The 27,504-nt window shown below is 50.9% G+C and overlaps 1 protein-coding gene and 2 long non-coding RNA genes across 5 annotated transcripts in view; 2 read left to right on the top strand and 1 right to left on the bottom strand.

Annotated features, from left to right (window-relative positions):
* LOC309659016 overlaps nucleotides 1-6,870 on the bottom strand; it is a 154,344-nt gene extending 147,474 nt beyond the window's left edge. The window contains exons 1-2 of one of the 3 annotated variants that reach the window (XR_014262494.1): nucleotides 6,423-6,870; nucleotides 5,640-5,868 (exon numbers count right to left, since the gene is read on the bottom strand). This is a non-coding gene — a long non-coding RNA (uncharacterized lncRNA). The other 2 variants (XR_014262495.1, XR_014262496.1) reach the window with 2 other exon arrangements.
* A 3,082-nt stretch (nucleotides 6,871-9,952) lies between these two features.
* Nucleotides 9,953-19,667, top strand: NR2F1 (nuclear receptor subfamily 2 group F member 1). Its single transcript, XM_082458179.1, has 3 exons — nucleotides 9,953-10,550; nucleotides 13,008-13,535; nucleotides 18,619-19,667. The coding sequence occupies exons 1-3, from the start codon at nucleotides 10,091-10,093 to the stop codon at nucleotides 18,897-18,899; spliced, it is 1,269 nt and encodes a 422-aa protein (XP_082314305.1). The 5' UTR covers nucleotides 9,953-10,090; the 3' UTR covers nucleotides 18,900-19,667.
* A 3,644-nt stretch (nucleotides 19,668-23,311) lies between these two features.
* The window catches only part of LOC309659036, a 54,839-nt gene continuing 50,646 nt past the window's right edge, over nucleotides 23,312-27,504 (top strand). Inside the window, exon 1 of the long non-coding RNA XR_014262530.1 lies at nucleotides 23,312-25,710. This is a non-coding gene — a long non-coding RNA (uncharacterized lncRNA). The remainder of the gene's footprint in view (nucleotides 25,711-27,504) is intronic.

Raw genomic sequence — 27,504 nt, 5'->3', positions numbered from 1 at the left:
TTGGGGTTCAGAATTGAGGGCGGGAAGAAGAGGAGTTAAAGAGGGATTAATCCGCTCCCACCCAACTTCGAACTTCGGAACTGCGATCTCCGGTAGGCTGGGAGTAGGAGGGGAGGGGGCCCAAGGTCCCAGCCCTTGACAGCCAAGGGTCTCTGCGATCTGGAGCAGGGGGCAGGGAGGCTGGCGGGTTGAGACGGGAACTTGTAGCCCTGGTAACCGAGTATTCCCTTAAAGGAATTTACAATGAAGTGTCCCAGGCTCTGGGAGCAATGCGAATTTTACTCAGAAGAACATGGGACTGGGGGTGGGGGTGAGAAGAGGCTTCTTAGGAAGTGAAGCCCAGTGCCTTCAGTCCTAGAAATCAAATGTCCTTTTCTGGATAGCCATTCATACCTAACAACCTGAGGGCTGTTTCTCCTTCATGAAGTATATGTAACAATGGCTAAGGAAAACAATTTAAATGATATTGTAGTCAGCATCTGAGACTTACTAAAACAATTCTCATTTCAGAACAAATTATAATCAATTACTCAGCTTCAACCATTTGGAGATATGTATCTATAGCAAAAACAAAACCAAACAAAAAAAACTTTCAAACTGCCTAAAGTCAGGCTCTAGTTTTCCACTTATTTACTGTGTTTTAACCAATTTAATTCCAAGAAAAACCAAAAAGAAAAAATATTGGGGAGAAACTGAAAGTAATGGTCTCATCTTACCCCATCACCTCCCACCTGTCATACAATCTCTACCCTCTAAAGAGAAATCCTCCTGTCAATGTGGCTTCCAGTTGAAAATGGAAAAGAAATAAGATGTCTTCACTAAAAGGCTGTTCATCGTGTTCTCAGTTATTTGCTTTTTTTCAGGACTTAAATATGACATCCCAGAGAGTGAGGGCAAGAAAAAGCTGAAAAAAGAGTCACCTGAAAGTATCACCTGGACTTGGTAGAGAATCCTACTGTGAGTGTGTGTGCATACTTATGTGTAAGGGCAAAATGACCCATCCAATCAAACCTCCAACCCAGAATGTATGGGACACATTTACATAAACATACATACACCCTGGAAAATCTCTAAGCACATGTGTGCAGAGATGTAGTCCTATGCAAGCTCAGCTAGCTGTCCACATACATGTATTCACTTCTGGAGTAAAGGCATTTTCATTGCTCCCATAGTTTCTTTCCATTTAGGGCGATTAGATGATGTCTATTCAAAGTTGCTGATCCAGAGAGAAAATAAGAGTAGATAAAAGGAGATTTCAAGTGACCTCCTCGTCCCTTTCACACCAACCTGAGCCCTAGAATAGCCAAGGATCAACTAACACAAAAGCCCTTTCCTTTTTCTTTTCAGCTTCAGAAGATTTCATGCAAATGGTTAACAATAAAACACAGAACTATCACCGAGTTTTGTTAGATCACGCATTTGGAATACTTTATTAACTCCTCCCACAGATAGGCTAGGTTTATTATCCACCTCTGAAGTGGGTAAATAAAATATACGTAGCAAAACAGAGGGCATAATTATTTACTGCTCCATGTGGTTTGTATCAGTGGTGTACTATGCTCATTCTTTTTCATTTAGACTTTACCTAAAGCCCCTCTCCCCTACTGATGGAGGACACTGTAATAAACATATCTTTCCACTGACAGTTTAGAGGGAAATGTTAGGTTTATATTTACATTAAACTTCTGATAGATAAAATAGGATTGTAGCATGACCATAGTTACCAACAGATCTGCTGGCTTTGTGAGCCAATACTTTTCCACTAGTTTATAGGCAGTGAAGAAAGTGGCATTGAAGACAAACATATTCCAGCAGTTTTTAATCAGTGAATGTCCAACTCAGATCTGCTTCTGATGGGCTAATCCTGTAGTAAAAGAAATAGGTGCTCTGACAGGTGACTATTAAGGGAAAGTATAGAGTATAGTTAATTGTATTGCCAGGGTACTTTAACAAGTTTCAAACTCATTTCAAAACATGAACTGTTCTTCCAAACCCAAGTCATTTTCCCTAGGAAGAAGAGCCATGCAATTATTCTTCACTCAAGTTGGACATTTAAAATAAAGAAATACATTTGGTAACACAAAAGTCTTAATTTTTGTGTTCTTAATTTTTGCATAAATGCATTTAGATAGCTAAGGCTTGATTTTTACAGAAAGTAAATATTTGGCTTCACTGGTGTGCTAGGAATCGTTGTCACTTTTCCTCCTACAAAAGGCTTGATTTGCATCCAAAGGTCAGCACTTGCTCTCCTGCCATTTTCCCGTGGCTACTCCTGGGCCCTCTAACTGGGCACCCAAGCAAAAAGGGGAAATGCTTCCCTTATCTCTCTTTTCCAAAACACCTGCTTTAACTGGCCAGTTTGTGATAGAAAACTAAACTGCTTTTTAAGGTAAAGCACTTATCTCTGGGCATTTTGACCCAAAGGTGACAAAGAAGAAATGCCCAGGCCATACCAGAGTGATAGTGAGTACACAAGCCTGCTGGATCCGTGGTTCAACAACATAGGCAGGCTGAGAGCAGACAGTCCAGCAGAAGCCTGACTCCCAACTTGGCCTTTCCACCCTTGTCTTCATGTTGACAAAGGCAGAACTTTTTACAGCTGGGCAGCCACAATACAAGAATTCAGTCTTGCAAGAAGGGGTGGTTTCTGACATAGGGTGTTTGTTTGTTTGTTTGTTTTGGGTTTTGTTTTTAAATAATCACAAAACATTAGGCAGGCATTACTGTGCCTCTCTTCACCCTTTTCTTCAAAAGATCTATGCAAGACCATTTTAAATACATCTTCTTCAATTTCGTTTTTCACAGCCTTAACCTCATACCAAGGGAGACTAATTGATTCGGCACCTTTAAAATAAGCTCTTTGGGAAAGGTCTGCAGTACGAGCAGAGGAACTGACCTTTCTCCCAGCGATCGCAAGCATGTTCATCTCTCCAGATGGGCTTGATAAAACAGGGTTATTTCTGTTCTGTGGTCTCTCAAAACAGAATAATACCATTTTTAACAATTTAGGGGATAGGGAAGAGATACAGGAGAGAATTTTCTACACATATCTGGTCATTTGTAGGGTCTCACGGCTCTTGAACTAAATTTAGAAAACATTTTTACAAAGCCACCTTTTTTTTTCAGTGTGATTTATCAAAAAGCCAAAACAAATGATCCGTTGAGTTTGGGGAGAGCAAAATACCAATATCAGAGAGGTCATAGAATTAGTGAAGAATGATTCCAGCCTTAGTGGAAGGAGAGCTAGTGGTGAGGGGGTTGTTAATCAGCTAGAAAGGCTGCATGGATCTGGACTCTGGGGCCTGGAATGCAAGTCATGCTGTATATACAGCCACAGACCTCTGCATCTCTCCTTCTCCCACCAGGTCACAACTGTTTATTGTCTGTCCCACTAGAAGAGAGCAAGTGTTGTCTGGAAGCCTTTTAGAAAGTGATTAAGGCTGAGCTGTGATGCTAGGAATCCGCAAGAGGTATTGTAAGCCTGATTCCTCTCCCCAGGCGGAGGGGTACCTTCTCATGTCTCTTAGGGAACCACACTGGAGACTTGGTGTGCACTGAACTGGCCTATGGGGACCAGGACAGAGGAAGACTTTAGAAGTGAGGCCTGGGAGTCCAGGCCCCGGTGAGGAAACCAGCCAGGTGTCCTGTCTCTACACCAGCCTCGCCAGGAGAGAGAGACCTTGGAGAGGGCCGAATATATATGGCCACCATGCTGGCAGTCTCAAGGAGTGTGCTGAGACAAGGGCCACAGTGGGTTTGGGTCCAAGAGACCCAGTTAGAGGTCCCCGGAAACAAGGGCTTGGTGGAGAAGGGAGGGAGAAAGATGTGGAGAAGAGAGAATGAGTGGAAGGAAGATGGAAATTCCATCTGCTTTTCTGCTTCTGCAGCTGAGCGTTCCTGGACCCGTGTGTGGATTTGCACAGTTTGAGGACCTACGTGCTCCCTCAAAATATGACCACTTTCTATTACGCGCCCTCCCCAACCGCAACAGATATCATTGTCTCCGGGGTTGCGTGTGGGGCGCTTCCGGTAGTGTGCCAAGTTGAACTCGTAACGAACGACAGCCTCGTGGAGAGAAAGCCTCGGCTGCCTCAGGACCTGAGCTGACCCTCAGTCCCTCCACGGAAGCCGTTTGCTGGGGGTGGGGCTTTGAGCCAAAGTGGAGGCGCTCTGCGGGTGTGCAAATGCGATGGGGGAACACAGGGTCCAGAAGAGAAACTGAGCCTAGAGTGATGCTTGGGCTGGAAGGGGAAAGCGCCCCTCCTCGAAAAGCCTCGGTTTCTTCTTGCCCCTCTCACGACAGAAAGTTGGCGCATACGCCCGGCAGGAGCGCGATCTGTTCCCCTGCTTTGAAAAGCCGAGGGTTTCCACTGCTCCGGGCACCACAACCAACAGCCACCCCTCCCTTTCCGAGACTAAGGCCGGGGGCTGCACCCCTCCCTCCCTCCCTTCCTTCCACAGAAGCAGGCAGCTTCGCCTGAGGCCACTCGAGGTCTCCGCTTCTTCCCATACCCGGGGTCACACCAGATCCCAGGGGCCTCTTGCGAGTTTGGAAGCTCAGGGTAGGGGCCGGCAGAAAGAGCCCACAGCGCGGGTGAGCGGGCCCCACCGCTCTCGGGGAGCCTCATCTAGTCCTCCTGCCACGCCTTGCCCCTAGCTTGCAAGGCCGAACCGAGGCCGACGCCGCTTAGCTGGCTCCTTCCCGCGCCCACCCAGCCCTGGGGCGCGGCCCCCGGCGTCGGCTCCCCCGCCCCGCGCGCCCGCCCTGTGCGCCCTCTGACGCAAACGCGCGCCCCTGCCCAGCGCCGAGGAAAGCTTTCTCGTCGGTTTTAATTGAGGCTCTTCCTTTCACACACACTCGCACCGTCCTCACCCCTGGGGAGGTGACCCCTCCCCACCCCCAGCCCTCTTGGTGCTGCGCGAGAAGTCTGGCTGGGCTGCGGCGCTGCGGATCTGGTGCTCTCTCGCTGCTGCCGCCGCCGCCGCCGCCGCCGCGGGTTCTCCGCTGGGGAGAGTGGCGTTGTGTCCCTTTTAATTCGCTGACACTATCACCCACATCAAACAGGCAGTCATCGATCGCGTTACATTAGGGGATCCCGTTACAAACGGCGTCCGCAGGTGGGCGGCAGGAGCCTTGCTCGCCAGGGCCTGGCTGCAGCCTGGCAAGGCGCTGGCTGCAGGGCCAGCCCGGCCGGACTTGGAAGCCGACTCCACCGCGGCTCCGGCTTGGCACCGGAGGGGGGTGCGGCGATGGCGGCGCGGGTGCCAACCCTGTGGACCCTCCGCCCCCGGTCCTCCGCCCCCAGGCTGGAGGCGCCGCAGCATTTTCCCGCCAGTGCGGGAGGAGGGTAGAGAATGGGGGTGGAGGAGACCTGTTTTGAATTTGGACTGATGCTCGGCGGGCACGATCCTCAGCTCCAGGGCGGCGCCGCGGCCGTGATCCCTACCTCCACGCCGCCGCGGGACAGAGGCCGGGTGAGGGCAGCTCCGGAGCAGGCCCCGCGGAAAGTTCTTCTCGACCCGCCCCGGCTGACTGGACTGCGGCCCCGGCCTGCAGAAGCCATGCTAGCAAAGGCTGCCTCCCGGCCTGTCCGCGTTGCCAACCCCGAGTTCAAAAGAAACGATAATCATTGCGTTACTTGCCTGGTGGGGCAGGACTTGGCCGAGTCTCGCTTCTGGTGCCCACGACTCCCGGTCCAGGGTCCGAGGGCGGCTGGGCCCGAGGGCCGGGCGTCCAGGGGGCCTCTGGTTCCCTGGCGCTCGCTCTCGCTTCCTCTTCCACTCGCTCCGTCTCTCTCCACGTTCTCTTTCCTTCTCCCTGTATCCCTCTGTGCCTGCTTCCTCTGCCCTCGACTGCCTGCCTTTGTACTAGATGGGGAGAACAATTTAGAATTTATATGTAGAAAGCTCGTTCTTTATCTTTTTCTTCCTTCTTCCCTTTTTTCTTTCTTTTCTCCTTTCTTTCCTCCTTTCTTTTTCTTTCTTTCTTTCTTTCTCTTTCTTTCCTTTTCTTTCTTTCTTTTCCTCCTTTCTTTTCTTTCGTCCTGTCTTTTAATTGTGTTCATTTCACCTTTTAACTGACCGGGAGACGTAAGCTCGTTTATTTGGGGAGAAGGGCGAGGGCAAGGAGCCCTCGCCGGCCCCCACCGCCTCCTCTCCATCAGCTGCGTACAATGGGCCGCCGCTTGCGGAGTGCATTGACTGTCTCTTCATTATTCGAGCTGGAGGGGCTGCGGGGCAGACACGGAAAAGCCTTTATTCTGCTCTTTAAAATCGTCGCTCGTCACTAAGCGGTCGCCGACTCCAGACTTGTAGGCTGGAGAGACCGGGAAGCGCAAAACGTACCCCAAACACGCAGCGCTTCCCAAACCCCTCCCTAGTGAAATTTAAAGGGAGAACGTGTATTAAAAAACAAACCCTACCTCTGTCAATACAGCGTGGCCATTTACTCCCACCTTTACCTGAGGGCGTGTTGAGGCTCAGGGTGCTGGAGCTGAGACAAACTTTTACGCTCTCCCGAGTCTAGGGGCGGGCGGGCAAGCGCAGCTCCCACCCCCGGCGGCAGCAGCGGCGGCTTTGTCACTCCGCGGCGCTCCGCGCCCGCCTGAGCCTGCCTAGGGGAGCGATCTCAAAACGAGGGGGGTGCGAGTGTGCGATTGGAGAATATGTAACTAATAGAAGTATCATTTTCCCCCAGTACGATCTTTCAAGGAAAAAAAAATCCATTGAAAGAATTTTCAAAGTGCTGTCTTCGTTTGGAGAAAAGGCACAGGCTGCCTGCCGGGAGGGGAGGAGGGACCCGACTGTGCGCCTCCGGGACGCGGCTCCCGTCCGCTAGGTGGCAGCCGGAGCCAGCGATTCCTGCAGGCCTCGCGGCGGGACCCGCTCCTCCCGCCGGCCCCTCCTCCGGCGACCAATCGCCTTTGGGAATCGGGGTGTCTCTCTCTCTCTCTCTCTCCCCCTCTCTCTCTCCCTCTCCCTCTCCCTTTCTCCCTCTCCCTTTCTCCCTCCCTCCCTTCCTCCCCCTCTCTCTCCCTCTCTCTCTCTCTCTCCCTCTCCTCTCTCTCCTCTCTCTCTTCCCTCCTCCCTCTCTCCCCCCCTCACTCTCTCCCCCCTTCTCTCCCCCCTCCCTCCCTCTCCCTCCTGCCTTCCTCTTCCCCTCCCCCCCTCCTCTCCCCATCTCCCATCTCCTTCCGTTCTCGCTCACCCCTTTCCTCTTTTCCTGGGACTCGGACTTGGCCGCACTAACCACCCCGCCCCCAACGATATGAGAACTTACTACTATTTTATTAATAATTACTGGAGCGTTCGTAGGAACTTGGAACAGCCTGAGGATACCAAAAAGGGAAAAGAAAAAAAGAGAGAAGAAGGAAAAATCGGATTGACTGGAAAGTTTATTTTAAAAATCATCTTTGGGATGGAGAGGAACCGTTGGCTCGGATTGATTTTGTGGCAATAGCTGCGAATTCCAGGAGTGCATTTTTGTCATAATTAAACCCTTAATTTTAAAACCAAAATATACGTTGGACCAAAAAACAGGGAGTCCCTACTTTGTTTCTTAAAAGAATATAAAATGAGCAGAATCCACTCTTGGATTGTGCTTATGTGTGAAAGAAGAAAACAATACAAACCCAAAATATTTCACGAATCATTAAAACGGTGAGAGTTTAATTCCCATTTAAAATTTTCCTAACATTTTCAATGACACTCTTTACGCTCATAAAACATAATTCTAAAAACTTTTCGGAAGAAAACAAAATAATGTCTTTCTAATTCTCTTTTTACCCATTGCAAGGCATTCTTCCCCTCGCCATCCCTTCCCCCTCTGGTGTGCGTGTGTGTGTGTGTGTGTGTGTGTGTGTGACCATAGACGACCCATACTAATCAGGTCTCAGAGTAAATAGCAGCGCAGGGCGATCTCAATGTAAATTGCGCTTGTCAGAAGCACACCCCCCCCCCTCACTTTCTCCCCTCCTTCCCTCGCCAACCCGTAAGTAGGTAGCTAAGAGGGAGGGGAAAAAAAAAAAAAAAGAAAGAAAGAAAAAGAGGAGGGGGGAGGGGCTCTCCAACCAATGGCGTTCGGGAGGCTTGGCTAACCTTAGCCTCCCATTTTCTCTCCCCCCGATTCAGGGCTCTGACCAGTCAGTCGCCTTTGATTATCAGTTGCCAGCAGCCCTTCTCTTGGCTCCTTGACACGAGCTCCATATAAGGCAGCGATCTCCATAGAAACGTGTCAGTTTCAATAGTAGTGTCAAAGTTCACTATATACAGACATTCGCGCAGATCCCCCTTTCGGAAACACTGCTCTGCGAGTCCTCCCGTTTAAACGCATTCAATTTTGGGGTCTCTCTCTCTTTCTCTCTCTCTCTCTTCTCTCTCTCTCTCTCTTTCTCTTCCGCCTCTCTCTCTCAATCTCTCTCTTTCTCTCTTCTCTCCCCCCTCTCCTCTCGCCCCTTTCTCTTTTCTTACATATTCTATTAGTTGTTTCCCCCGTATTCTTCTTCTTTCTCTCCTTTTTCTCCCTCCTCCTTGTCTCTTTTACTCCATTCCTGCAGAAGAGTGAGGGATAAACTTAAAAAAAAAAAAAAGGAGGAGGAGGAGGCACCCCCTTCGTATTCTTCTTATCGTTATTTTATACATATATGATTTTTTTTGGAGGGAGGGTGTTGGTTCCCGGCTGAAGAGCACTTATTTAAAATACTAAAAAAAGAACATTTTTGGGCGATCTCCAGGGTTTTTTTAACTAGCTCTGTGTGTTATAGCAGAAGAAGCAGAAGAAGGAGCAAGAAAGAGGAAAAGAAGAGGATTATTTATTCGACCTACTTTGGATGTCTCTCTCGCTTTTTTTTTTCTTTTTTCTTTTTTTTTTTTTTTTTGCAATTCTTTTTCTTCTGATTTTTATATTTTCTGTTTCGCTGTGAATTCGTCGCCGGCGTGAATTATCTCGTGTTTTTCTCCCCCTCCGTCACCTCCCGAAAGAAAAAGGCAGCGAGAGCCCGGCGCCACCGGCACAACAAAAAGAGCAAAGTGTGTGATCCTCCTCGCTGGCTGCCTCCCGCTCTCCAGCTCTGCCTTCCTGAATGGCTGGCTGCGTCCGGCCCTGGACCTGGCCCCCCGACACCAGCGCGCTCTGATCGCCGCCGGCAGCCTCGCGCCGCGCCCTGCTCGGCTCACCGCGCTCCCCTCAATCCCGAGCCCAGCGAGGGCTCCCGCCGGGACAGCGGCGGCGGCGCGGGCGGCCCCGACCCGAGCTCGCGCTCCGGCTGCAGCCCCGACTCCAGCTCGGACTCCGGCCCGGGCCCCGGCTCCTCCAGCGGCGCTCGCTGCTGCAGCTGAGGCAGCGGCTCCAGAGGCGCCTGCAACCTCGACCTCCTCCTCCTCCGCCGCCGCCGCCGCCCTCGCCGGCTTCCTCTATGTCTGCTCTGCCGGCGCACAGCGCGTAGCCCCAGTGGCCGGCGGGCGGGCGGGCGGGCGCCCGGCGCGGGTGAGCGAGTGTGTGTGCGAGTGTGTGTGTGCGCGGGGGTGCGGGCAAGGCGGAGGGTGAGTGTGTGCGCGCGCCGTGGCCCATGCCCGCCGCCCCCGGCGCTGCGCCCCGCGCCGCTACCGGCTGCCGCCTGTGCCATTTCTGATTTTGCAACTTGGTGAAGAAGAAAAAAGCGAGAGAAGGGAGCTTGCTCGCTGGGGGGGGGTGGGGAGGGGGGGGAAGGAGAGCGTGGCCCCCCCAGGATCGGAGCGCGGGGGGAGCGGGCGAGGGGAGCAGGGGTGTTGGGGGGAGAGCCTGAGAGCCTGGGGGGGCTGCAAAAAGAGAGAAAGAAAACAGCAGGAACCACAACAAAACGCCAGCCGGGCGGGCGGGCGCGCAGCAGCAGCGGGGCGGCCGAGGCAGTAGCGGCGGCAGCGGCGGCGGCGGCGGAGGCAGCGGCTGGTGCCCGGCTCGGGCTCGGCTCCCGCGACCCCGGGGCGCCGGGCGGGCCCCCCGCCCCCTCCCCCTCCCCCCTTCCCCTTCCCCTTCCCCTCCCAGCGCGCCCGCGCGCCCCGCGGCCCTCGGCGAGCAGCTCGGCTCCCCCCAGCGCTCCCCGGGCCCAAAGATATGGCAATGGTAGTTAGCAGCTGGCGAGATCCGCAGGACGACGTGGCCGGGGGCAACCCCGGCGGCCCCAACCCCGCAGCGCAGGCGGCCCGCGGCGGCGGCGGCGCCGGCGAGCAGCAGCAGCAGGCGGGCTCGGGCGCGCCGCACACGCCGCAGACCCCGGGCCAGCCCGGAGCGCCCGCCACCCCCGGCACGGCAGGGGACAAGGGCCAGGGCCCGCCCGGCTCGGGCCAGAGCCAGCAGCACATCGAGTGCGTGGTGTGCGGGGACAAGTCGAGCGGCAAGCACTACGGCCAGTTCACCTGCGAGGGCTGCAAAAGTTTCTTCAAGAGGAGCGTCCGCAGGAACTTAACTTACACATGCCGTGCCAACAGGAACTGTCCCATCGACCAGCACCACCGCAACCAGTGCCAATACTGCCGCCTCAAGAAGTGCCTCAAAGTGGGCATGAGGCGGGAAGGTGAATATTTATTCTGTGCTTCTTTCCCTGAGCTTCGCCCGCCTCCCCGGCCCTCTTTCTTTCTCTCTCGCGGGGGTGGCTGCTGTATGGGGCTGGGGTTCCTGCGGTCCCGGCCCGTCCCAGCTTCCCCTGTCCCCGCTACCTTCCTCCCCTGGCGTCTCCCGCCGCCCCCCCCCCCACACACACACCCAGCTCGCTGCCGCTGCCTCCCCCTCCTGGCCTGCGCTCCTCTCCCCGGCTCCTCCACCCCACCCTCTGCCTGCTCAGGATTTTGTCCCTGGGATCGTGAGCTGTGGCTTAAAATCCCCTCCCTCTGTCTTGGATGTGCTCGGTGCGTGTCTCTTTCCCGCGTGTGCGTGAGGATGCTTGGGGCTGGGCTGGCATGAACTTGGGGAGGGGTGCTTATTTCCCCCTGAAAACTCTGTTTCTGTGTTTTTTCATTCCACTTTCCCCTCCACCTCTTCATGCCCTTTATTTAAAATGGGGGAGGGCTGGAGACTGGAGTACTCTGAACCATAGATTCATTACTGCATCATCCTTTTGGAAGCTTAGCTTGGAAAAAGAGGAGTGAGATTTATTGCACTTGTAGGTCTAATTAGGGGGGAAGGGGGGCTTCTGGCCTGTTCACTGGTTCCCTCTCCTCTTCACCGAGCTGGGGCCGCCTCCTCCAGAGCTGTGGCCTTGTTTTCACCCCTCTACTTTCAAAGGAAAGTTTGTGACTGAACCGTGCTTTCATAGTTGTGTCATTTTTTTTTTAAAGCATGATACTCGTTTTATTTCTTCATCAAACTCCACCCTCTGCTTAAATACTGCATACAAATTACAATTTACAGCGGCATTTACCGATCCTTCTGACTTGGCTATAATGCATAGACTGCAGCTGGCATGAGCTTCCACATCATTTAATCCCTGTGTTGTATGGCTTTGGTTTCTTTTAACACAACTTTTGATGTTGTATTTAGATATGCTTCATGTTCATGTGGCAAGAGATGCAGCACTTTTCTTATAAATATATCTAGCCATTTACAATTAAAGTTTATCTCCTGACAATCATTAAAGATGTCTTATAGTCAAATTAGTGAACCAGTCAATTTTATAGAATGCAGATTACTCCTTCTTGTAATTGACTTTAAAATTGTATTTTATATGCCACAAGAAAAGAAATTGAATTCCTTCAGATCTCAAGGAGCAGGCAAATATGACGACTTCATTTCTAGCTCCAGGGAGATTTTATAGGCATCTGAAAAACAAAAAACAAAACAAAACAAAAAAACTTTGAATTGTACTCTCATTTAATTGAAAAATAACTGCCAAGTTCAAAACTATAATTAGAAAAAAGTATTGTAGCCATTATGTTTCAAGAGCTTAAATTGCATTGAGGCTTGCATTAAAATTAGAATCAATGCAAACTTAAGAAAATAGTGTATAACCTGAAGTAAGATAGCTACGTGTACATGGACATATCTATATTAATTTGCTGGGGGGAGAGTTCAGTAGCCCTAACTTTTCCTAAAGTTGTCTTTGTTTACATGGCAATTTAAAACGCTGGCACTGTTGAAGTAAAACATACACATTAAAAAAAAAAAAAAAACTTTGGTCAGCTTTAAGAACTCAAAGCATGCTTACGTTTTGCATTCAGATGGTTAATGAATCCAGTGTTTTTGCAGTTGCAAGCTCGTGCATTCACTGGGCAAAAGCTGGCTGCAGGTTGCAGTGGCACCGCGCAGGACAGACATTAATTATATTTTCCACTTTTTTCAATAATGTTTGGCTACTGTAAGTTCAACTTTTTTCTTGATTTTTTTTCAATTTTTTGTTGCTTTTAACAGTGAGAACCTTGTGTGGGGCGATGGGGAGGAGGGGATAGGGGAGGGGTGCAGGATACTTGTTTTCTCTTCAAAAGTTGTAAGTGGTTAGTAGGGTATGTAACTTGTATCTATTTTAAGGATAATTCCGTAGCATTTTTAGAGAATATGGAAACATTTTGAGCAAAACCAGCTTGCTTGCAAATGAAGAGGCAGCTAGGCATTTGCCTAGAACCACAACCTTTCTCTGGTTTCGCCTGTTTTTGTTTTTGTTTTACCCTGATTTGGTTCCTTCTGGAGGGGTGAGTGGGATTTCATTAATCTGCGTGTGACTTGCTGGTGGTCGAGGGGCTGGGTGGCATTTTCTTGGCCTTACGGGGCTGGGGGCCCGTAAGTCAGGCCTAGTTCTGGCAGGGCTGGGGTGGCCAGGGGCGCAGGAGACGGCTGGGCATACAGAGCCGCGGAGCTGGAGGGCTTCACCCCAGATTGCCTCCGGGTGTGGGCTGTGAGTGAGAGCGAGCGCCGAAGGAGATGCTCCGGGCGCTTGTGGCTGCGGGAAGAACCTCCGCATTGTGTCGGGTGCGCTGCGGCACGGGATGTTCGCAAGCCCCCTGGATGCACATTGCCTCTTTTCTCTCTTTCTTTTCGTCAGCGGTTCAGCGAGGAAGAATGCCTCCAACTCAACCCAATCCAGGCCAGTACGCACTCACCAACGGGGACCCCCTCAACGGCCACTGCTACCTGTCCGGCTACATCTCGCTGCTGCTGCGCGCGGAGCCCTACCCCACGTCGCGCTACGGCAGCCAATGCATGCAGCCCAACAACATCATGGGCATCGAGAACATCTGCGAGCTGGCCGCGCGCCTGCTCTTCAGCGCCGTCGAGTGGGCCCGCAACATCCCCTTCTTCCCGGATCTGCAGATCACCGACCAGGTGTCCCTGCTACGCCTGACCTGGAGCGAGCTGTTCGTGCTCAACGCAGCCCAGTGCTCCATGCCGCTGCACGTGGCGCCGCTGCTGGCCGCCGCCGGCCTGCACGCCTCGCCCATGTCCGCCGACCGCGTCGTGGCCTTCATGGACCACATCCGCATCTTCCAGGAGCAGGTGGAGAAGCTCAAGGCGTTGCACGTCGACTCGGCCGAGTACAGCTGCCTCAAAGCCATCGTGCTGTTCACGTCAGGTGAGGCTGCGGCCGCTGGGAGGGCAGGCCGCGCCGGGAGCGCCCGCAGGCCCCGCTCCGCTCGGGCCCGGCCTCCTGCGCCGCGCCGCCGCGCCCGCCGCGGCCGGGCCCTCGCCGGACCTCGGGCCTGGCCGGGGACCTGCGGCCCCCGCGCGGGGAAGCGGCCGGCGGCGCCGCTGCCATCTTGGGAGCGCCGCGGTGCGGGCGCTGAGGCGGCGCGGGCGCGGGCGGCTAGGTGGCCCGGCCTGGCGGCCTGGAGCCCCGCGCGGGGCCGCGGCGGCGGCGGCGGGCGCGTGTCTGGCGGGGGGTGGGGCGGGGAGGCGGTGCCGTGGATCCGTCTGGCTGCGCGTGTGTGCGGTGTGCATGTGTGTGCGATGTGCGTGTGCGTGTGTGCCGGAGCTCAGCGTTTCTGGGGGAGGAGAGGGAAGGAAGAGAACGTGGGAATGTGGCTTTCTCCTCTGTGTGGCACGCTCCCTGGCTGAGTTTCCCGACACAGTGAGACACAGAGAGGGAGAAAGAGAAGAATACGGGCAAATAAATCATAAATAATCCCGCTTTATTGCATCCTGATTTTCCCTTATCGGAAACCATTCATGTTTGCAGTTGCTGAGGTTATTGAGGGTCGTAAAAAACGGATTCGATCTAAACAAGAAAGATGAAAAACAAAAGCAATACGGTAGAACCCGCAAGTATGGGAGGATTCCCGCCCCGGAGATAAATCTCATAGCCACGCAAAACGCACGAACATTGGAAATTTAACAGAGTGCCTTAAAAATATCAAATTAAATGTAGGCAGTGGTAACATGCATGTTAACAATTTCTCTTATGATAGATGGTTCAAATTAACTTCCAGGAAAGTGCATTAATGTTGCCTTTGAAGGCTCTGGTCCGAGCCTCTGAGAACACTGCCCCCCTTTTATTATTGTAACCTGCAAGAGGGAAACATATAAACACCCAGGACAGCAGGTAATGGGGGGAAATATAAACAAAGCCAGAAAGGACGCTGGTGGGGAACAGAGCTGCTCAGACTGGGTCTCGGGCCTTGCCCACTGTGAGTAGGGTTAGCTGCCGGTTTACCACCATTATTGGCGCTATTGTTTTTAATTCCTCCATTCAGAGAACAAATAAACCATCCTAATAAATCTATCCTAGAGGCAGGACCTCCAAAGGCCAAATTAAAACCACTCTTGAGCAGAGACGGCAAAACCCCTTTCCCAAGGCCTTGTTGAACAGTAAGCAGTGGTATAATCTATCAATATTTCCTGGCTTTCATGCGTGAAGAATCATATTTACATTGTATTAAAATGACTCTTAAATTTGCACAATATTGTAATGTAGCAAATGTAGTATTAATATCGATCTGAACAGCAGATAATTTATTTAGACAAGAGCATCTCATTTGTATGCAGGGTGGCCTGAGCTGTGGACTTGGACTGCCCCCCTTTTACTTTCAGTGCAAATGCAGGTCTGCTAGTGGGAGAGGGAGTTATTCTTTGCAAGAGGATAAAGTGCGAACCTTAAAACAAATGGAAGATTTATTGAATAGCCTCCTCGGTGTTTGAATGCATTTTATCTTAATAAGTCTTCTTGATGGAAACGTGTTTTTCAAAAGTGACAAAGAGCCTGGGAAGCAGCGACCCGGCTGCTTTAGCTCTGGCAGGCCTGGGGCTTGTCTGGCTCTCCACTCCCCAGCTCTTTAGCCAAATTAATCAGGAAGCAAGCCAGTGTCAGGGAAGCTGGGGTTTTAAAATCTCATCCAGTGAGGTGTCTTGAAGCAGAAATGTGACTTGGAGCTGGACAGAGGTCTTCTCAAGAAAAGTCTCCCTCCCTTTTTCCTTGTCCCCCCCCCTAAGGTTCTTTGAACCCCCTTGACTTTTCTGATCTCCTGCCCTTTCCCAGAGAGAGGCAAGGGCTGTGCAGGCTGTAGGGAAGACTGTGGAATTATTCATGCTTTCCTTTCAACTTTCCATCCTAAAATGTCCCTGTGAAAAGTGTCCCTTTAAAAAAAAGTTTTCACAAAGATATTTCTTAAACCAAGTCTTCAAGGTGTAAGGGAGGCCGAGAAGTGAACAATAACATTATTTTGTTGGAAAAATTGCAAGAAGAATATCTGAAAATGGAAATAGAGCTGTCAGTAGTAATTCACCCCCCTCCTCCATACAACACATTTCCACTTTTGACTAAACTTGTTTTGATTGCTAGCCAGAAGGGAATTCATGGGAAGCCTTCTCAAAGTCATCCAACTTTTAAGCAAACTTTGAATGATGGAAAAGACAGTTTTAGACATATTGTCCAACGAGGTTTACTCCGGATAAGTATTTGAAGCTGGCACGGGGGTTCCCTGTGGTGGTTTTCACATTTGGCCTCCGGATGGTATGTTTAATCCTTAATATTCTGGACAGCATCCAAGGACTAGGTCATGACCTGAACTTACTTTTTTAAAAAAATTCATTAATTCATACACCTAAATATTCTCTCAGATAAATGAGACTTTTCCCCGAAAGGAGCCATCTAGTTAACATAAATACGAGAAATCCATTTTCAGCACAATAATAACTTTGATTTCTAGTTATGGCAGCTGATTACATCTATATTTCCTGAACACTAAACTCTTCTGAATGCACAACATGAAATACATTCTCTGCACTACAAAGGCTAAGCTGGGAGGGCCTGAGCGGTAATGGTTATTTATTTACATAATTTCTTTTCCATATACTGTAGAAGAAATATTGAGGGTTCCCACATTGACACTACCATATAAAAAGCGAGACATGGGTTTTGCACATTCTGCCTCCTTTTCTTCTCTGGGTATAACTCATGGAGTGTAAATATGTACTGCATCACACCCCCTGCTCACCTAGTTTTGCTACCACAACCAGACGATTGATCTGAGAGCTCATACTGTCAGTCCACAGTTGGGGGAATTCTGTTGCAGAAATATCCAGAGTAGGAATGAATATCTAGAGTGGGAAGCCAGGCCCAAATTAGGGCTCCTGCCCGAGGGAGGCCACAGGGCTGGCCGGCTGGCACTTTGCAGCAGGGCCCAGCTACAGGCAATCTGCCTTCAAAGGAGGAAAGAACTCGATGCAGCCAACACAGGGCCCAGGCATGCCTTTCCTGGGCTTCTCTCCCTTGGAGTAGCCTAGCTGGGGGAAGGGTAGTGACCTTGCACCCTGGGGGCCCTAAGTGTAAATATCAGATAAATATTTTACAAACCTGAGGAGATTCCATATGGGTCTTTTAAAAAACCTGCTGGGGTATCAGTGGGTCCCTTTCATACTGCATTCTCTGAGGCTGAGAGGGATCCTGTGGCAGAAGGGGCAGATAATGCATGTCAAGCAAGATATATGTAAATAAGAGTCTGCATGGTGGTCATTCAGCAGGACCAGGTTAGGAAGCAAAGCCAAGGGCAGACCCTCAGGGTCCCCTCTCTAAGCATCGAAGCCCCAAACTGTTCCTGCCCTCATCCTGCTAGCCATAAAATCTCACTGACTTCCCAGGTCAGGCTAGTGTGGATGCACCCAAATGGCTGGCTAGAGTAATTAGACATCTGAGAGGAACCCAATCTGGATCTGGGGTCAAAGGAGACCTGCCTCAGAAGTTCTTGAATTATCACTAGTTTTATTTGTATTTTTGCTCAAGGCCATAGCCTTGTAGATGAAGGTGTTAGAATGCTTTACAAATCCCAGTTCCTGAAACAGAGACATAAAGCTCAGAAACTCAGCAGATCCAGGTTTTGCTTTGAATCATTTGCTGTGTCTTCTTAGGGTCACACTTGCCCATTCACAATTATACAGTGTCCTTCTGGGGGCATTGCCATGCATGAATTTCTTTCCAGATCTATATATTAGCAAACTCTGCCTTTGATCTCTAGTCAGCCTCCTGACTGGCTAAGGGCTCCTCTGTGATCTTCCTGTTTTTTAAATATTTATTATTAATACAGGAAACAACATGGGTGTTTGAACTAAGAGAGGAAGCCTTCACTTCATTCCTCTGATTCCACCTTCCCCTCCATTTGCTTGCCTCTAGTTAGTTGATACAGTATAAACTGCCGTCTTGAAATATTTTTAGTAGACCAAGAAGAGCCCTTGGTTGATGTGAGATTAAACACACAGGTTTGGAGATGTTTCCTTGTGTATAGGTCCTGCCACAGGAAGCCTATCTCCCCAAATCCCCCCTCAACTCCCCACCTCCCAGTTCTGAAGCAGAAGCAGCAGCTGCCTCCAGGCCAGCTTTGTGTCTGATCGCTAAAGTTGTCTCCTTTCTGCAGCCTGGAGTAACTGAGCCATATTCCTTCTGATTATCATTACAGCTTACAGAGATGTGACCAATTTTCAATTACGTGATCTAAGGCACAGATAGAAGTGTTCACCCTCGCTGAGGATTTGCTGCAGAGTTCTTGCTTGCATAGAGAGTGGATCGCAAATCCTGTATTGCCAAAGCATGAGCTTGATCTGATGCCAGGCACTGCCAGCCTATGATTTCTTACCCCCTCGCATGTGTCTATTCACTATACAATCTAGGTTCTCCTTGAGGTTTCTCCTTGGGGTCATTTAGGTTTGAGAGGGGGACTCCAGGAAGCATTTTAGAACTGCCTCCAGGCTGCATATTTGTTCAGGGCTCCTGAACACCCCAAAACCAGGGGCAAAAGGGGCAGAAATCCTCCCTTTAATGAGCACAACGGAAAAGACGCTCCCCTGAAGGTGGAGGACAGGTTGCTGTGTACAGCCAACATGGCTCCAGCATCGTACATTATTTAATCCAAAGGTGAAAGAGGAGAAACAAAGGGACTGGAGAGGTTGCTGCCTCTTCAAGTGTGTGCCTGTCTCTCCAGCTCCCCAGGCCTGGTGGGAGTTTGATTTATTTTTATTTGTGTTGGGGGCCGGGGGAAGGAAATAGTGAAGAAGGAGTAGGGAGGCATGGCGGGGAGGATTTCTTTTCTTCTTCCTTCTATTTCTATTTTTTCCCCTTTGCTCCATAAAAGAAAAAAAAATGAACGGCTTGCTGTTTGTGACTTTGCTGTCCGCTGACCTAACCGTGTGCCCCCTCCCCTTGTCTCTCCTTCCTGTGGCTGCTTGGGCAGATGCCTGTGGCCTGTCGGATGCCGCCCACATCGAGAGCCTGCAGGAGAAGTCGCAGTGCGCGCTGGAGGAGTACGTGAGGAGCCAGTACCCTAACCAGCCCAGCCGCTTCGGCAAACTGCTCCTACGACTGCCCTCGCTGCGCACCGTATCCTCCTCGGTCATCGAGCAGCTCTTCTTCGTCCGTTTGGTAGGTAAAACCCCCATCGAAACTCTCATCCGCGATATGTTACTGTCTGGGAGCAGCTTCAACTGGCCTTACATGTCTATCCAGTGCTCCTAGACCTTGGGCGCTTCCCACCTGCCCCCACCCCCTAGAGACTCACAGGACCGGCGGGGGGCCGTGGACTCCAATGCCGCGGGGACACCAGGCGGCCGATGCAGGGTGCGGTGGGCCGGGCAGCGGGGAGGAGGGCCAGGGCGACAGGAGCAGCCCACTGTGCAGAAATGCAACCCGAGCTGCAAACCAGGAGAAAAAGAGACTCTTTTTAGTGTCAGATCTGTGGACATGTTGGAAAGGAAAGGAAAAAGACCTTGTGTCTGATGAGAAAAAGAAAAAAATTTGGAAGAGAGGACCATGAAAATTTTAATAAAACAGAAGGAGACTAACGGACCTTCCAGGATTTATTGTGGACAGATGTGGATATATTCTGTACAGAAAACAACACACATGGAAGTGGACCGAATCCTATGTAGAAACACACACACACACACACACACACACACATTGTTATTCATTTTGTAAAATACTAGTCTTTATTTTCATTTTTTTGTAAAATTTAAACATCGTATGCACATAAAAAAGAAACAAGAATTAGGGGAAAATAACATTTTCCAAATAATTATAAAAAAATTGTCCTGTGTCTATGTATCTATATCTGTTTTGTATTTTTTTCTGGTTCCAAACCAGATTTCCTGTGATTCTATACTAATAATTTTTGATATAACCCTTTGCTTCTTATAATGAGTGCGATATATGTTGTCGAGGCTGTTCTTCAAGAATTAAAATTGAAGTGAAAATTTAAACAAAAAATAAAAGAATTTAGCAAAACCCACGTGTCTGGTTGCTTGACAGATGTCATCAGTGCAAGAGAACCCTCCAATTAATTTCCACTCCAATTATTATTAGAATGGCGGGGCGAGGGGGGAAACTTTTAAGGTCCATTACCAAGTTGGCTAGATTTATTTCCTAAAAGCAAGCAGCTGCTTTGGTTTTGTAAATGCGGAAGGCCAGTCTCTGCATGGGACAGAGTGGGCGGGGGGTGGGGGGGGGTGTCAGGGCACTTCGGTGCCGGCAGCAGCCATTGTGACCTTGTAGGTGGTGGGCAGCCAGCACGCAGCTGGCCAGGAGGCTGGGGCAGGCCCGGTCCCTCGGGGTCGAGTCTCTGCGCTGCCTGCTTCAGTATCAGCAGGTGGGAACTGGCCTGGCTGGAGAGGATGGAGCCCTGACAGTGGGGGGTTCAGCATGGAGAGGGCCACTCTGACACCTCTGCGTCTCGTCTGTGACTGGAGGGTCAGCCTCTTCCCAGCTCTGGGAGAAAGATCTGGGGATTCAGCTGTGAGCCCTGGCTTTGCTCCTCCTGTGGTCCGCTATATCTGGCTACGGTTTGCCCTTCACTCCAGACCCTGTCACAGGGGTTTCCCTGGAGGACCCTCTAGCTCTGTGGGGCATCTGGAAGGGTCCCCCTGTGGCACTTAGGAGTGTGGACCTGGAACCTGGGAGTCCAGGAGCTGGGCTGGAGCAGATTCTTTCCAGAAGCGGTGCTTGAGTCTTAGTGGCCCTTTCAGGGCAGCAACCTCCTGCTGAGGCCTCTCCTTGGGTGTGTGTGTGGGTCTGCTCTCTGTAACAGCTTTCGGAGCATGAATGTTTTATAGGATCCGAGTTGGCACTGTGAGAACACATATTGCCAAGGGAGCTTTTTCTTAACATATTAATAAATCCAGGTCTTTTAAAATAACACCTCTTCACCTCTTCCCTCACCTTCTCCCCCAGCCCCAAACAGGCATGGATGAGGCAAGAGCTTTACTTTCTGAAGTCAGTGGCAAAGTTTTGCTCTCAGTTTGCTGTCTAGAAGTCTCCAGGTGGCCTCACCCCTTTAAAAATGCGTGAACAAGCTCCAATCCACCTAAGGTTTTAATATTCCGGGGGCAGAGCAGCCCGGCAATGCCACCGCTTTCTGTGAAGAAGCCCCTGCAGGTCCGCCTGGGGACTGGCCCGAGCCCTAGGGCAGCTAGACGGATAGTGTATGTGGGGTGTGGAGCCCCTGAGGCCCTCTTCCCTTCCAGCAGGTCCCACCCGGCCCTGGGCCTCATCCTTTGCATCACACCCAGGGGCAATGGTTTTGGGTCTAGGCTGACTTCTTTGCAGGTTGGGCACCCAAGGCAGGAGGAGCGTGGGAAGAACTCGTATTTAACCACTGACCGCCCCCCAGGAAGTCTCGGGGAGCCTTCCCGGGAGTGTGGGGATTAGGGTGGGCTGGGCTGCTGCGGGGGTCTGCTGAGGGGAGCCGAGCTGCCTCCAAGCACTCACCGATCTTTCCTGCCTTTCTTGAAATGAGATGTAAATATATTCATTACAGTGTGATCCCTCTGATGAAAACAGATAAACATTTTCGTAGGTCAGAAACGTATTTTTCAATTAATTTCAATATGGAGGCCCAAGCGTAAGGCACCCAAAGTGGGACTGGCCAGGAAGCCGAGGCCCAGGGTGTAGGAAGCACTTGTTCCAGGGTTCAGAGTTGACAGTGCTAACTTGGCTCTTGCTCGACGGCCTACAGCCTGGGGAATCCCAGTGACCTTTCTAAGCCTGGGCCTAAGCTGGGGGCGGGTGACCAGCACAGCATAGGAAGAAGAGCAGGCCTTCCTATGGCCTCACAGACTCCCTCACAGATTTGGTCTAGGAACCAGGAGGCCCTGGAGACGAGCAAGAGGTGCTCAGAGGCCATTTCTGGGATCTGCGGGCAGTGGGTTTCTCCTCCGCTGTCTCCTTGGTGGCTGGGGTAGTCCCCGCCTGCATTAAACACAGAGAGACAGTCATCTTCAGAGCTCTCTGTGTGTCTCAGCCAGAGAGATGGAGCCTTCCCAGGGACTCAGGGGCCATGTGGGCGCCCCTGCAGAGCAGGACAGGCTGTCCGCAACCCGCGGCTTTCCATTCTCAGAGCGCGCAGTTGGGCCCCATGAATCTGCTCGCGCTAAGGGAAGGTTTACGAACTGAGACAGGCATCTAAGCCACTGGGTGAGGCTTCCGACAAACAGGAAGCGTCGTCTCCGCTCCCGGCCATCTAAAATCTCCTCGGCCGGGCTGACCAGTGGCCGTGGCGGGGGAGCTAAGGGCCGAGCGGCCCGGGGGCCCCTCGCAGTGTGGAGCAACAGCCCACTAGAGGCCGGGGTGCCCCCCTCAGGATCCTGTGCCACCTCAGACCCTTGGAGCCGCTGGGCAGAAGGCCACGTGGAGCAGGTGGGAGTCTCCTCTGCCTGGGTGGCCGCCGGGAGGCCCCTGAGCAGTGAGCCACCTTCGAGCCAAGCGCCAGGGGGAGCCCTGGAACCCAGGTGTGAGGCCGCAGGCAGGTGTAGTCCAGAAAGTCCGCTGGAGGACTCAGGAGAGTGGGGCTGGGCGAACTGGGCGCGGTAGAACCGACGGGCCCCCCCAGGGTCAGAGGAAACCCATGTTAACAGTTGGAGAGTGTCCCACACAAGGCGACTTCCCTCTGGAAATTACCTGTGACATATGAAAGTCAAACGTTGAGAATTTTAGGGGCTTTGAAGTCGGTTTAAACTACTTTAGCCACAGACTTTGCTGAAAGCATCAAAAAAAGCTGTCTTGGGACTTGCTCTCCTCCGGGAATTTCTAGGGACTATAGCTGCGCCTCATCTGCCGCGGAGGGACACGGACTGGCGCAAAGGACTTAAAATATGACCTTTGCCCCGACACGCACATCCCAACCTGCGGCCAGGCCTGGCGGAAGCCCGGGGTGGGGATCGGCCTCCCTCCCGGCCACCAGGACCACCTTGGGCTTCCGGAACTCTGCGCCTCGGTCGGTTCAGGCTCTTGGTCGCTGGCAGCCGCAAAGGGTCTCCGTCAGCTCCTGGAAGCCCCTCCGCCCAGCTTTGCGCTCAGGGGCGCTGGGGATCTGGAGGCCCCTGCACCCAAGCCTACCTGAGCCCGTCTGCTTGGAGTGTGCAAAAGTTTATTTTTAAAAAATCCTCCTTCTCCTCCTCCGCTCGTAGGCAGTCCTTGTATCTCCTACAGTGGCAGAATCACCTCGTAAGCTCCTCGATTCCTCAGAACAAATCACCTGAATGTCTCTGCGATGGGAAACTGTGAAGGAGCGTGGGGAGGGGATTCAGGGAAACACAAGTGGGAACTAATAAAACTCTTGTTAGAGGGCCTGCTCAGGATTCGTGGCGTCACTGGGCCTTTTACTTGGAAAGCCAAAGAGTTGTATTCCTAAATGAGTTAAAGACCCATTTACCTCTGTCGTGTTCTATTCATCAAGCCACAAGTTGAGAGTTCCTAACATGAAACTATTTGTTTGCTTACACAACCAGCTGGGCGCAATTTCACGTCTGAGATATCTATCTGAAAGCGCCTCTCATTTATTATCTCTCCTTGTCAGCGAATCCATTTTCCAGCTCTCCCTCCCCCCCACCTTTGGACTTTTTATTTATTTATGGTGGGACTTCTTTGCCTGGGAGAACCTGGGTCTGGAAGGCTCCCAGGGGAGCAGCCGCTCCCTACGCGGTTTCCGCTGCGCCCAGGGCGCGTGGACCAGGAGCCGGTGGAGACGAGCTCGCCGCCACCGCTGACCTCCGGCGGCCGGCAGGCCAGGGTGTGGGGCGGGCAGCGGGTGGGCCCGGCCGGATACTGCTGAGCTGCCTTTCTCCCTAGATGTCCTCCCTGCTAGCTCTCCCAGAGTAAGCCACAACCACCTGTGCGAGGAGGGGGTGGGAGGAAGCCGGGAGGGGAGCTCAGGAGCCTCTCCCCGAGTTGGGGGGCCGAGATACGGATTTGAGAGATGCTTTCACAAAGCCTCACCTAGTCCCGAGGGGCCAATCTCTTCTCCTGGGCCGGAGCGCAGAGTGAGTAACCAAGATGTAAATAGTTGTGTGATGGGTTGGGGGAGGGGGCAGCGCATTTATTGTGTGCGCTGAGGGGAGAAGGCTGCACGTGGTTTCAATTTTGAAGCACAAAGAAATAACGTGCAATGCAGAAAATAGGTTTATGAATGTAATTGAGAGGAAAGAAAACAATTAACACGGTGCAAGGTTGCACACTCGATTGGCCACCCCTCGCCTTCTCTTCCACCCCAATTTTGAGAAATCCGGATCATGTGAATAGAGTAGGTCTAGGCAGTTGGATCGGGCTGACAAGGGAACCCCTGATGGAGGTCACAGTGATGGGTGGATAATGTGTCTATCCATCTCCAAGTCTGCTAAGGCCTCCTCCAACCAAGCTGATAGAGATCAAATCCCCCCCCCCCAGTCCAACGTATAAAATAGCCCCAGTTGTAAAGATGGAAAGGAGAAGGGGTGTCTGTAAGGGAGGGGAGGGAGAAAAAGAGAGAGAGCGAGGGATTTCTTTAAGACAGACCAGGCTGGTCTCCGCAAGCTATCCTATTGTGTTGATTTAGGAAGACATTTGCTGTATATAACACTTAAGGCTGAAAATATCATTGCGCAGCCGGATAAATAAAGCGTTGGCCCAACGGTGGGGTCAGCGATCGATCTCTGGGCTCAGAGGAAAAAGGAGAGAGACAGGGTCGTGCGCAAGCCTCTGTCTGTGTGCTTGTCAGTCGGCATGCAGGAGCCTGAGTGTGTGTGAACGTCAGGGTGTACGAGAGAGAACCGAGTCTTCAGCTGGCCAAGAGGCTCATTAGCATTCCTAACCCATGGACCTGCACTGACAACTAACAGAGATATCCCGCTCACCACCAGGCCTCCTCTCCTTTTGTCTTCAGATCTGGAGGAGAAAAAGATTTCTCGGTGGAAGCTGAAGCCTGAACTTCCATGTGGTTGTTGGAGATTCTGGGTATAAAAAAAAAAAAAAAAAAAAAAAAAAAAAAGGACGTGCCAGGATCTCGCCTGATCTTTTACTCTGCTTTTAAAAACTTCCCTCCTAAAAAAAGAAACTTTTTTTTGCTTTTCTCTTTCGAAGTGTAATATGCTTGTTGAAACTCCAAGCTTAAATGAGACAGAAAATCCTCTGAAAATATTTTGCCTTTTCTCCTTGTTGACACGCAGAGAGGTGGATGTTTATATGTTTGGCTCACATACACATGTAAAGCCGGTACTTTTAGTTAAGGATTTCTAGAATATAGCAACCAGGGGTTGTTTGAGCTTTTTATTTCTCTTCTTTCTTTGCCTTGCTTTTGTTTTTTGTTACGATAAAATTCCTTTTATTTTCTATAATAAACGCCTTGCTTATTACTTTATCACTCTGTTGTTTAAATAAACCACATCTTTCAAAATTAAAGGATCTAGTTTTGTATTAACCACCAGAAATAAGCAGTTTTAGAGACCTCCACTATTCTAAGAAACATTTTAAAATAGTATTCATTCATGCAATTTTAATCACCTTACACCTATCTGGGGGGAAATGCCTTTTCACCATATCTCACAGGGATAAATGTGTATCCACTTTGCTCTCCTAGATCCTGTGCCTTGATCACCATCAAACGAGGCAGATAGTTTTACATTGGAGTGTACAAATTATCCCATGTTGACAGATGTTTGTCACTTAGTAACTTCTTTCCAAGTTTTTCCCCCTCCCCTAAGCCTTCTTTCTAGCTTGCTTTGTTGTTTTAAAATATGCATGTCTCTCACTGGAATGCCAGTCACGAGTGCAAACTTTGTGTCCAACCTCCCACATGAAATGATCCTTTTAGAGGGAACTCGATATGTCTCAATCTGCACTTAACTCAAAGCCTCTGAGTACGGGCCACTCACTCACTGGTCCTGGCTCCTAAATAACTCAGCAGAAACGAGTTTCCAACTAAAAATCCCCTCGAATGTCTCCCAGGGAAGAAATATAGCTCCTATAATTAAAGGAGGCAACGGCCAGAGGGGGAATGCAGCCGGCAGCCAAAAAAAAAAAAGTAAGAGTTTTATTTATTTGCTGATTGAACTTGTGTTGTCATGACCAGCAGGTTTATCCACACTGGAAGTGCTGGAGGTTTGTACTGTGTGTGCACAAGAGGGAGCGGGGGAGAGGAGGGGGAAGGGAAGGATGACATGGAATAGGAAGAAGGAAAGTGAGAAGGACAACTTTGGGAATGAGAAAATGATCTGTGGGACAGTGTAGGGAAATTTCTTTGCACAGGATTCGAGTAAAAACTTGTAGTGAGGAATATGGGAGGGGGGATGCTCAGAGGAGATGAGGGGGTAATTATAGTAAATTCCTGAATGCAGGGTATCATCAGGAAAAGGAGGACTCTCTACTGTTTTCCCTAGAAAAGTAATGTGACAGCAGGAAAATTATTAGCTGTGCTGTGTGTGGCGGTTTGGGTATGTGGGGGGTGGAATTATGAAGAGAGGAACCAGAGGGAAGGGAAGAAGTTCCAGGACTCCAAGCAGAAGTGTCAGGGAGCCAGAAGCCCTCCACCCCCCTTGGCAAAAGTTGCCTAGTAGGTGTGGATGTGAAATCTTCTCTAGAAGACATCATCTTTGCATCTTATTTTAATTAGTTTCATCTATTTGAGCTGATTCTGGCGTTAGAATCGCTTACAGGATGATTCAGCTCATGAGATGAAGAACACCTCGCAATCCCTTCTACCGCCCCCCAAAAGCTTCAAAACAGAAGGACTACTCAGTCTGGGCAGCTCATTTCTATTAAAAAGGCAAAACTTTAGCACTGATGAAAAACAGATGAATTTTTTCTCCCTCTCTCTGAAACAGTTACTCTCTTTTACTGATGTGAAGTGACGTCAGCAATGCTTGTCCTATCCCCTTGGAGAGAAGGGAGAGAGGAGGAGGGGATGGAAGGAGGGAGCTGGGAGAAAGAGCTAGAGAAAAAGAGAGAAAGCAAACCGAGGGGAAGAGGGGAAAGGGACAGGGGTGGGGAGGAGAGAATGGGAATGAATAGTCTACACTTTCTGGCCAAAATTCCACAAACAGTGGGCAAAACAATGCTTTCGAAGCCGGTGATTGATAAGACACCTTTCTCTACTCTCCCTCGATCTGCATATTCTAACATATGGAAAGCTTACAGGCCCTGTGCACTTATAGAAGCCGATAATGCATTAGCTCTCAGCAATATTTACAGCACCACTTTTAATACACACCAGATGGTTCGCGACTGTGCCGCCTCAGCCAGCTCGCTCCTCGATTTCACTCGGCGGCACTTTGTTGCAATTACGCTCCACGCTGAGACCAATTTTATTGGTGACCTATTTTTCATATTTGCAGCATTTTATGTTAAAAAACCTCGTCTCTGGCCTTTTTGTAAAGGGCAGCCCTCAGGAAGGGAGAGCTTAGGAGGACGGCGGGGCTGTCTAGGTGGATATTAATATTTATCATGATGTTACATACCTCGGGTTTAAGTGAGTAAACCGGATAGACATAAGTACTCGGGTCATTATGTTTGTTCACTCACCCCCTGTTTGTCAGACCCCCACGGACTGTCTACACGGCGCGCTCGCTTCAGAGTCAATACATCCGACCATAAATATTGTATTCCATTAATTATCACGCCACTGGCTTAGCCTGGGCGCCGGCGTCCTCGAGCGACGCAGGGCAAATGAGGACGCTTCCTGAGCAGATTTCTAGGCTGGGAACCCCGCTGAAATTTCCGCAGTGCCTGGGAATTCCTAGAGCCGGAGCGCCCGGCTCAACTCGGGCTGGGCCTGGGGCCGGCTGGCGGGGGAGGGGGTGAGGCGGGCGGAGGCCTGACG

The sequence above is a fragment of the Balaenoptera physalus genome (genome assembly GCF_965194825.1).
Source record: "Balaenoptera physalus genome assembly, chromosome: 3".
In the NCBI taxonomy this organism is placed as follows: domain Eukaryota; kingdom Metazoa; phylum Chordata; class Mammalia; order Artiodactyla; family Balaenopteridae; genus Balaenoptera; species Balaenoptera physalus.
This window is presented reverse-complemented; position numbering and strand designations above follow the sequence as displayed.

Bases quoted from the DNA above. Each gene is read 5' to 3' on its own strand.
- NR2F1 (XM_082458179.1), top strand. From the start codon at position 10,091: ATGGCAATGGTAGTTAGCAGCTGGCGAGATCCGCAGGACGACGTGGCC. The intron at 10,551-13,007 runs GTGAATATTTAT...TCTTTTCGTCAG, and splicing joins AGTGGGCATGAGGCGGGAAG to CGGTTCAGCGAGGAAGAATG. The intron at 13,536-18,618 runs GTGAGGCTGCGG...CTGCTTGGGCAG, and splicing joins CATCGTGCTGTTCACGTCAG to ATGCCTGTGGCCTGTCGGAT.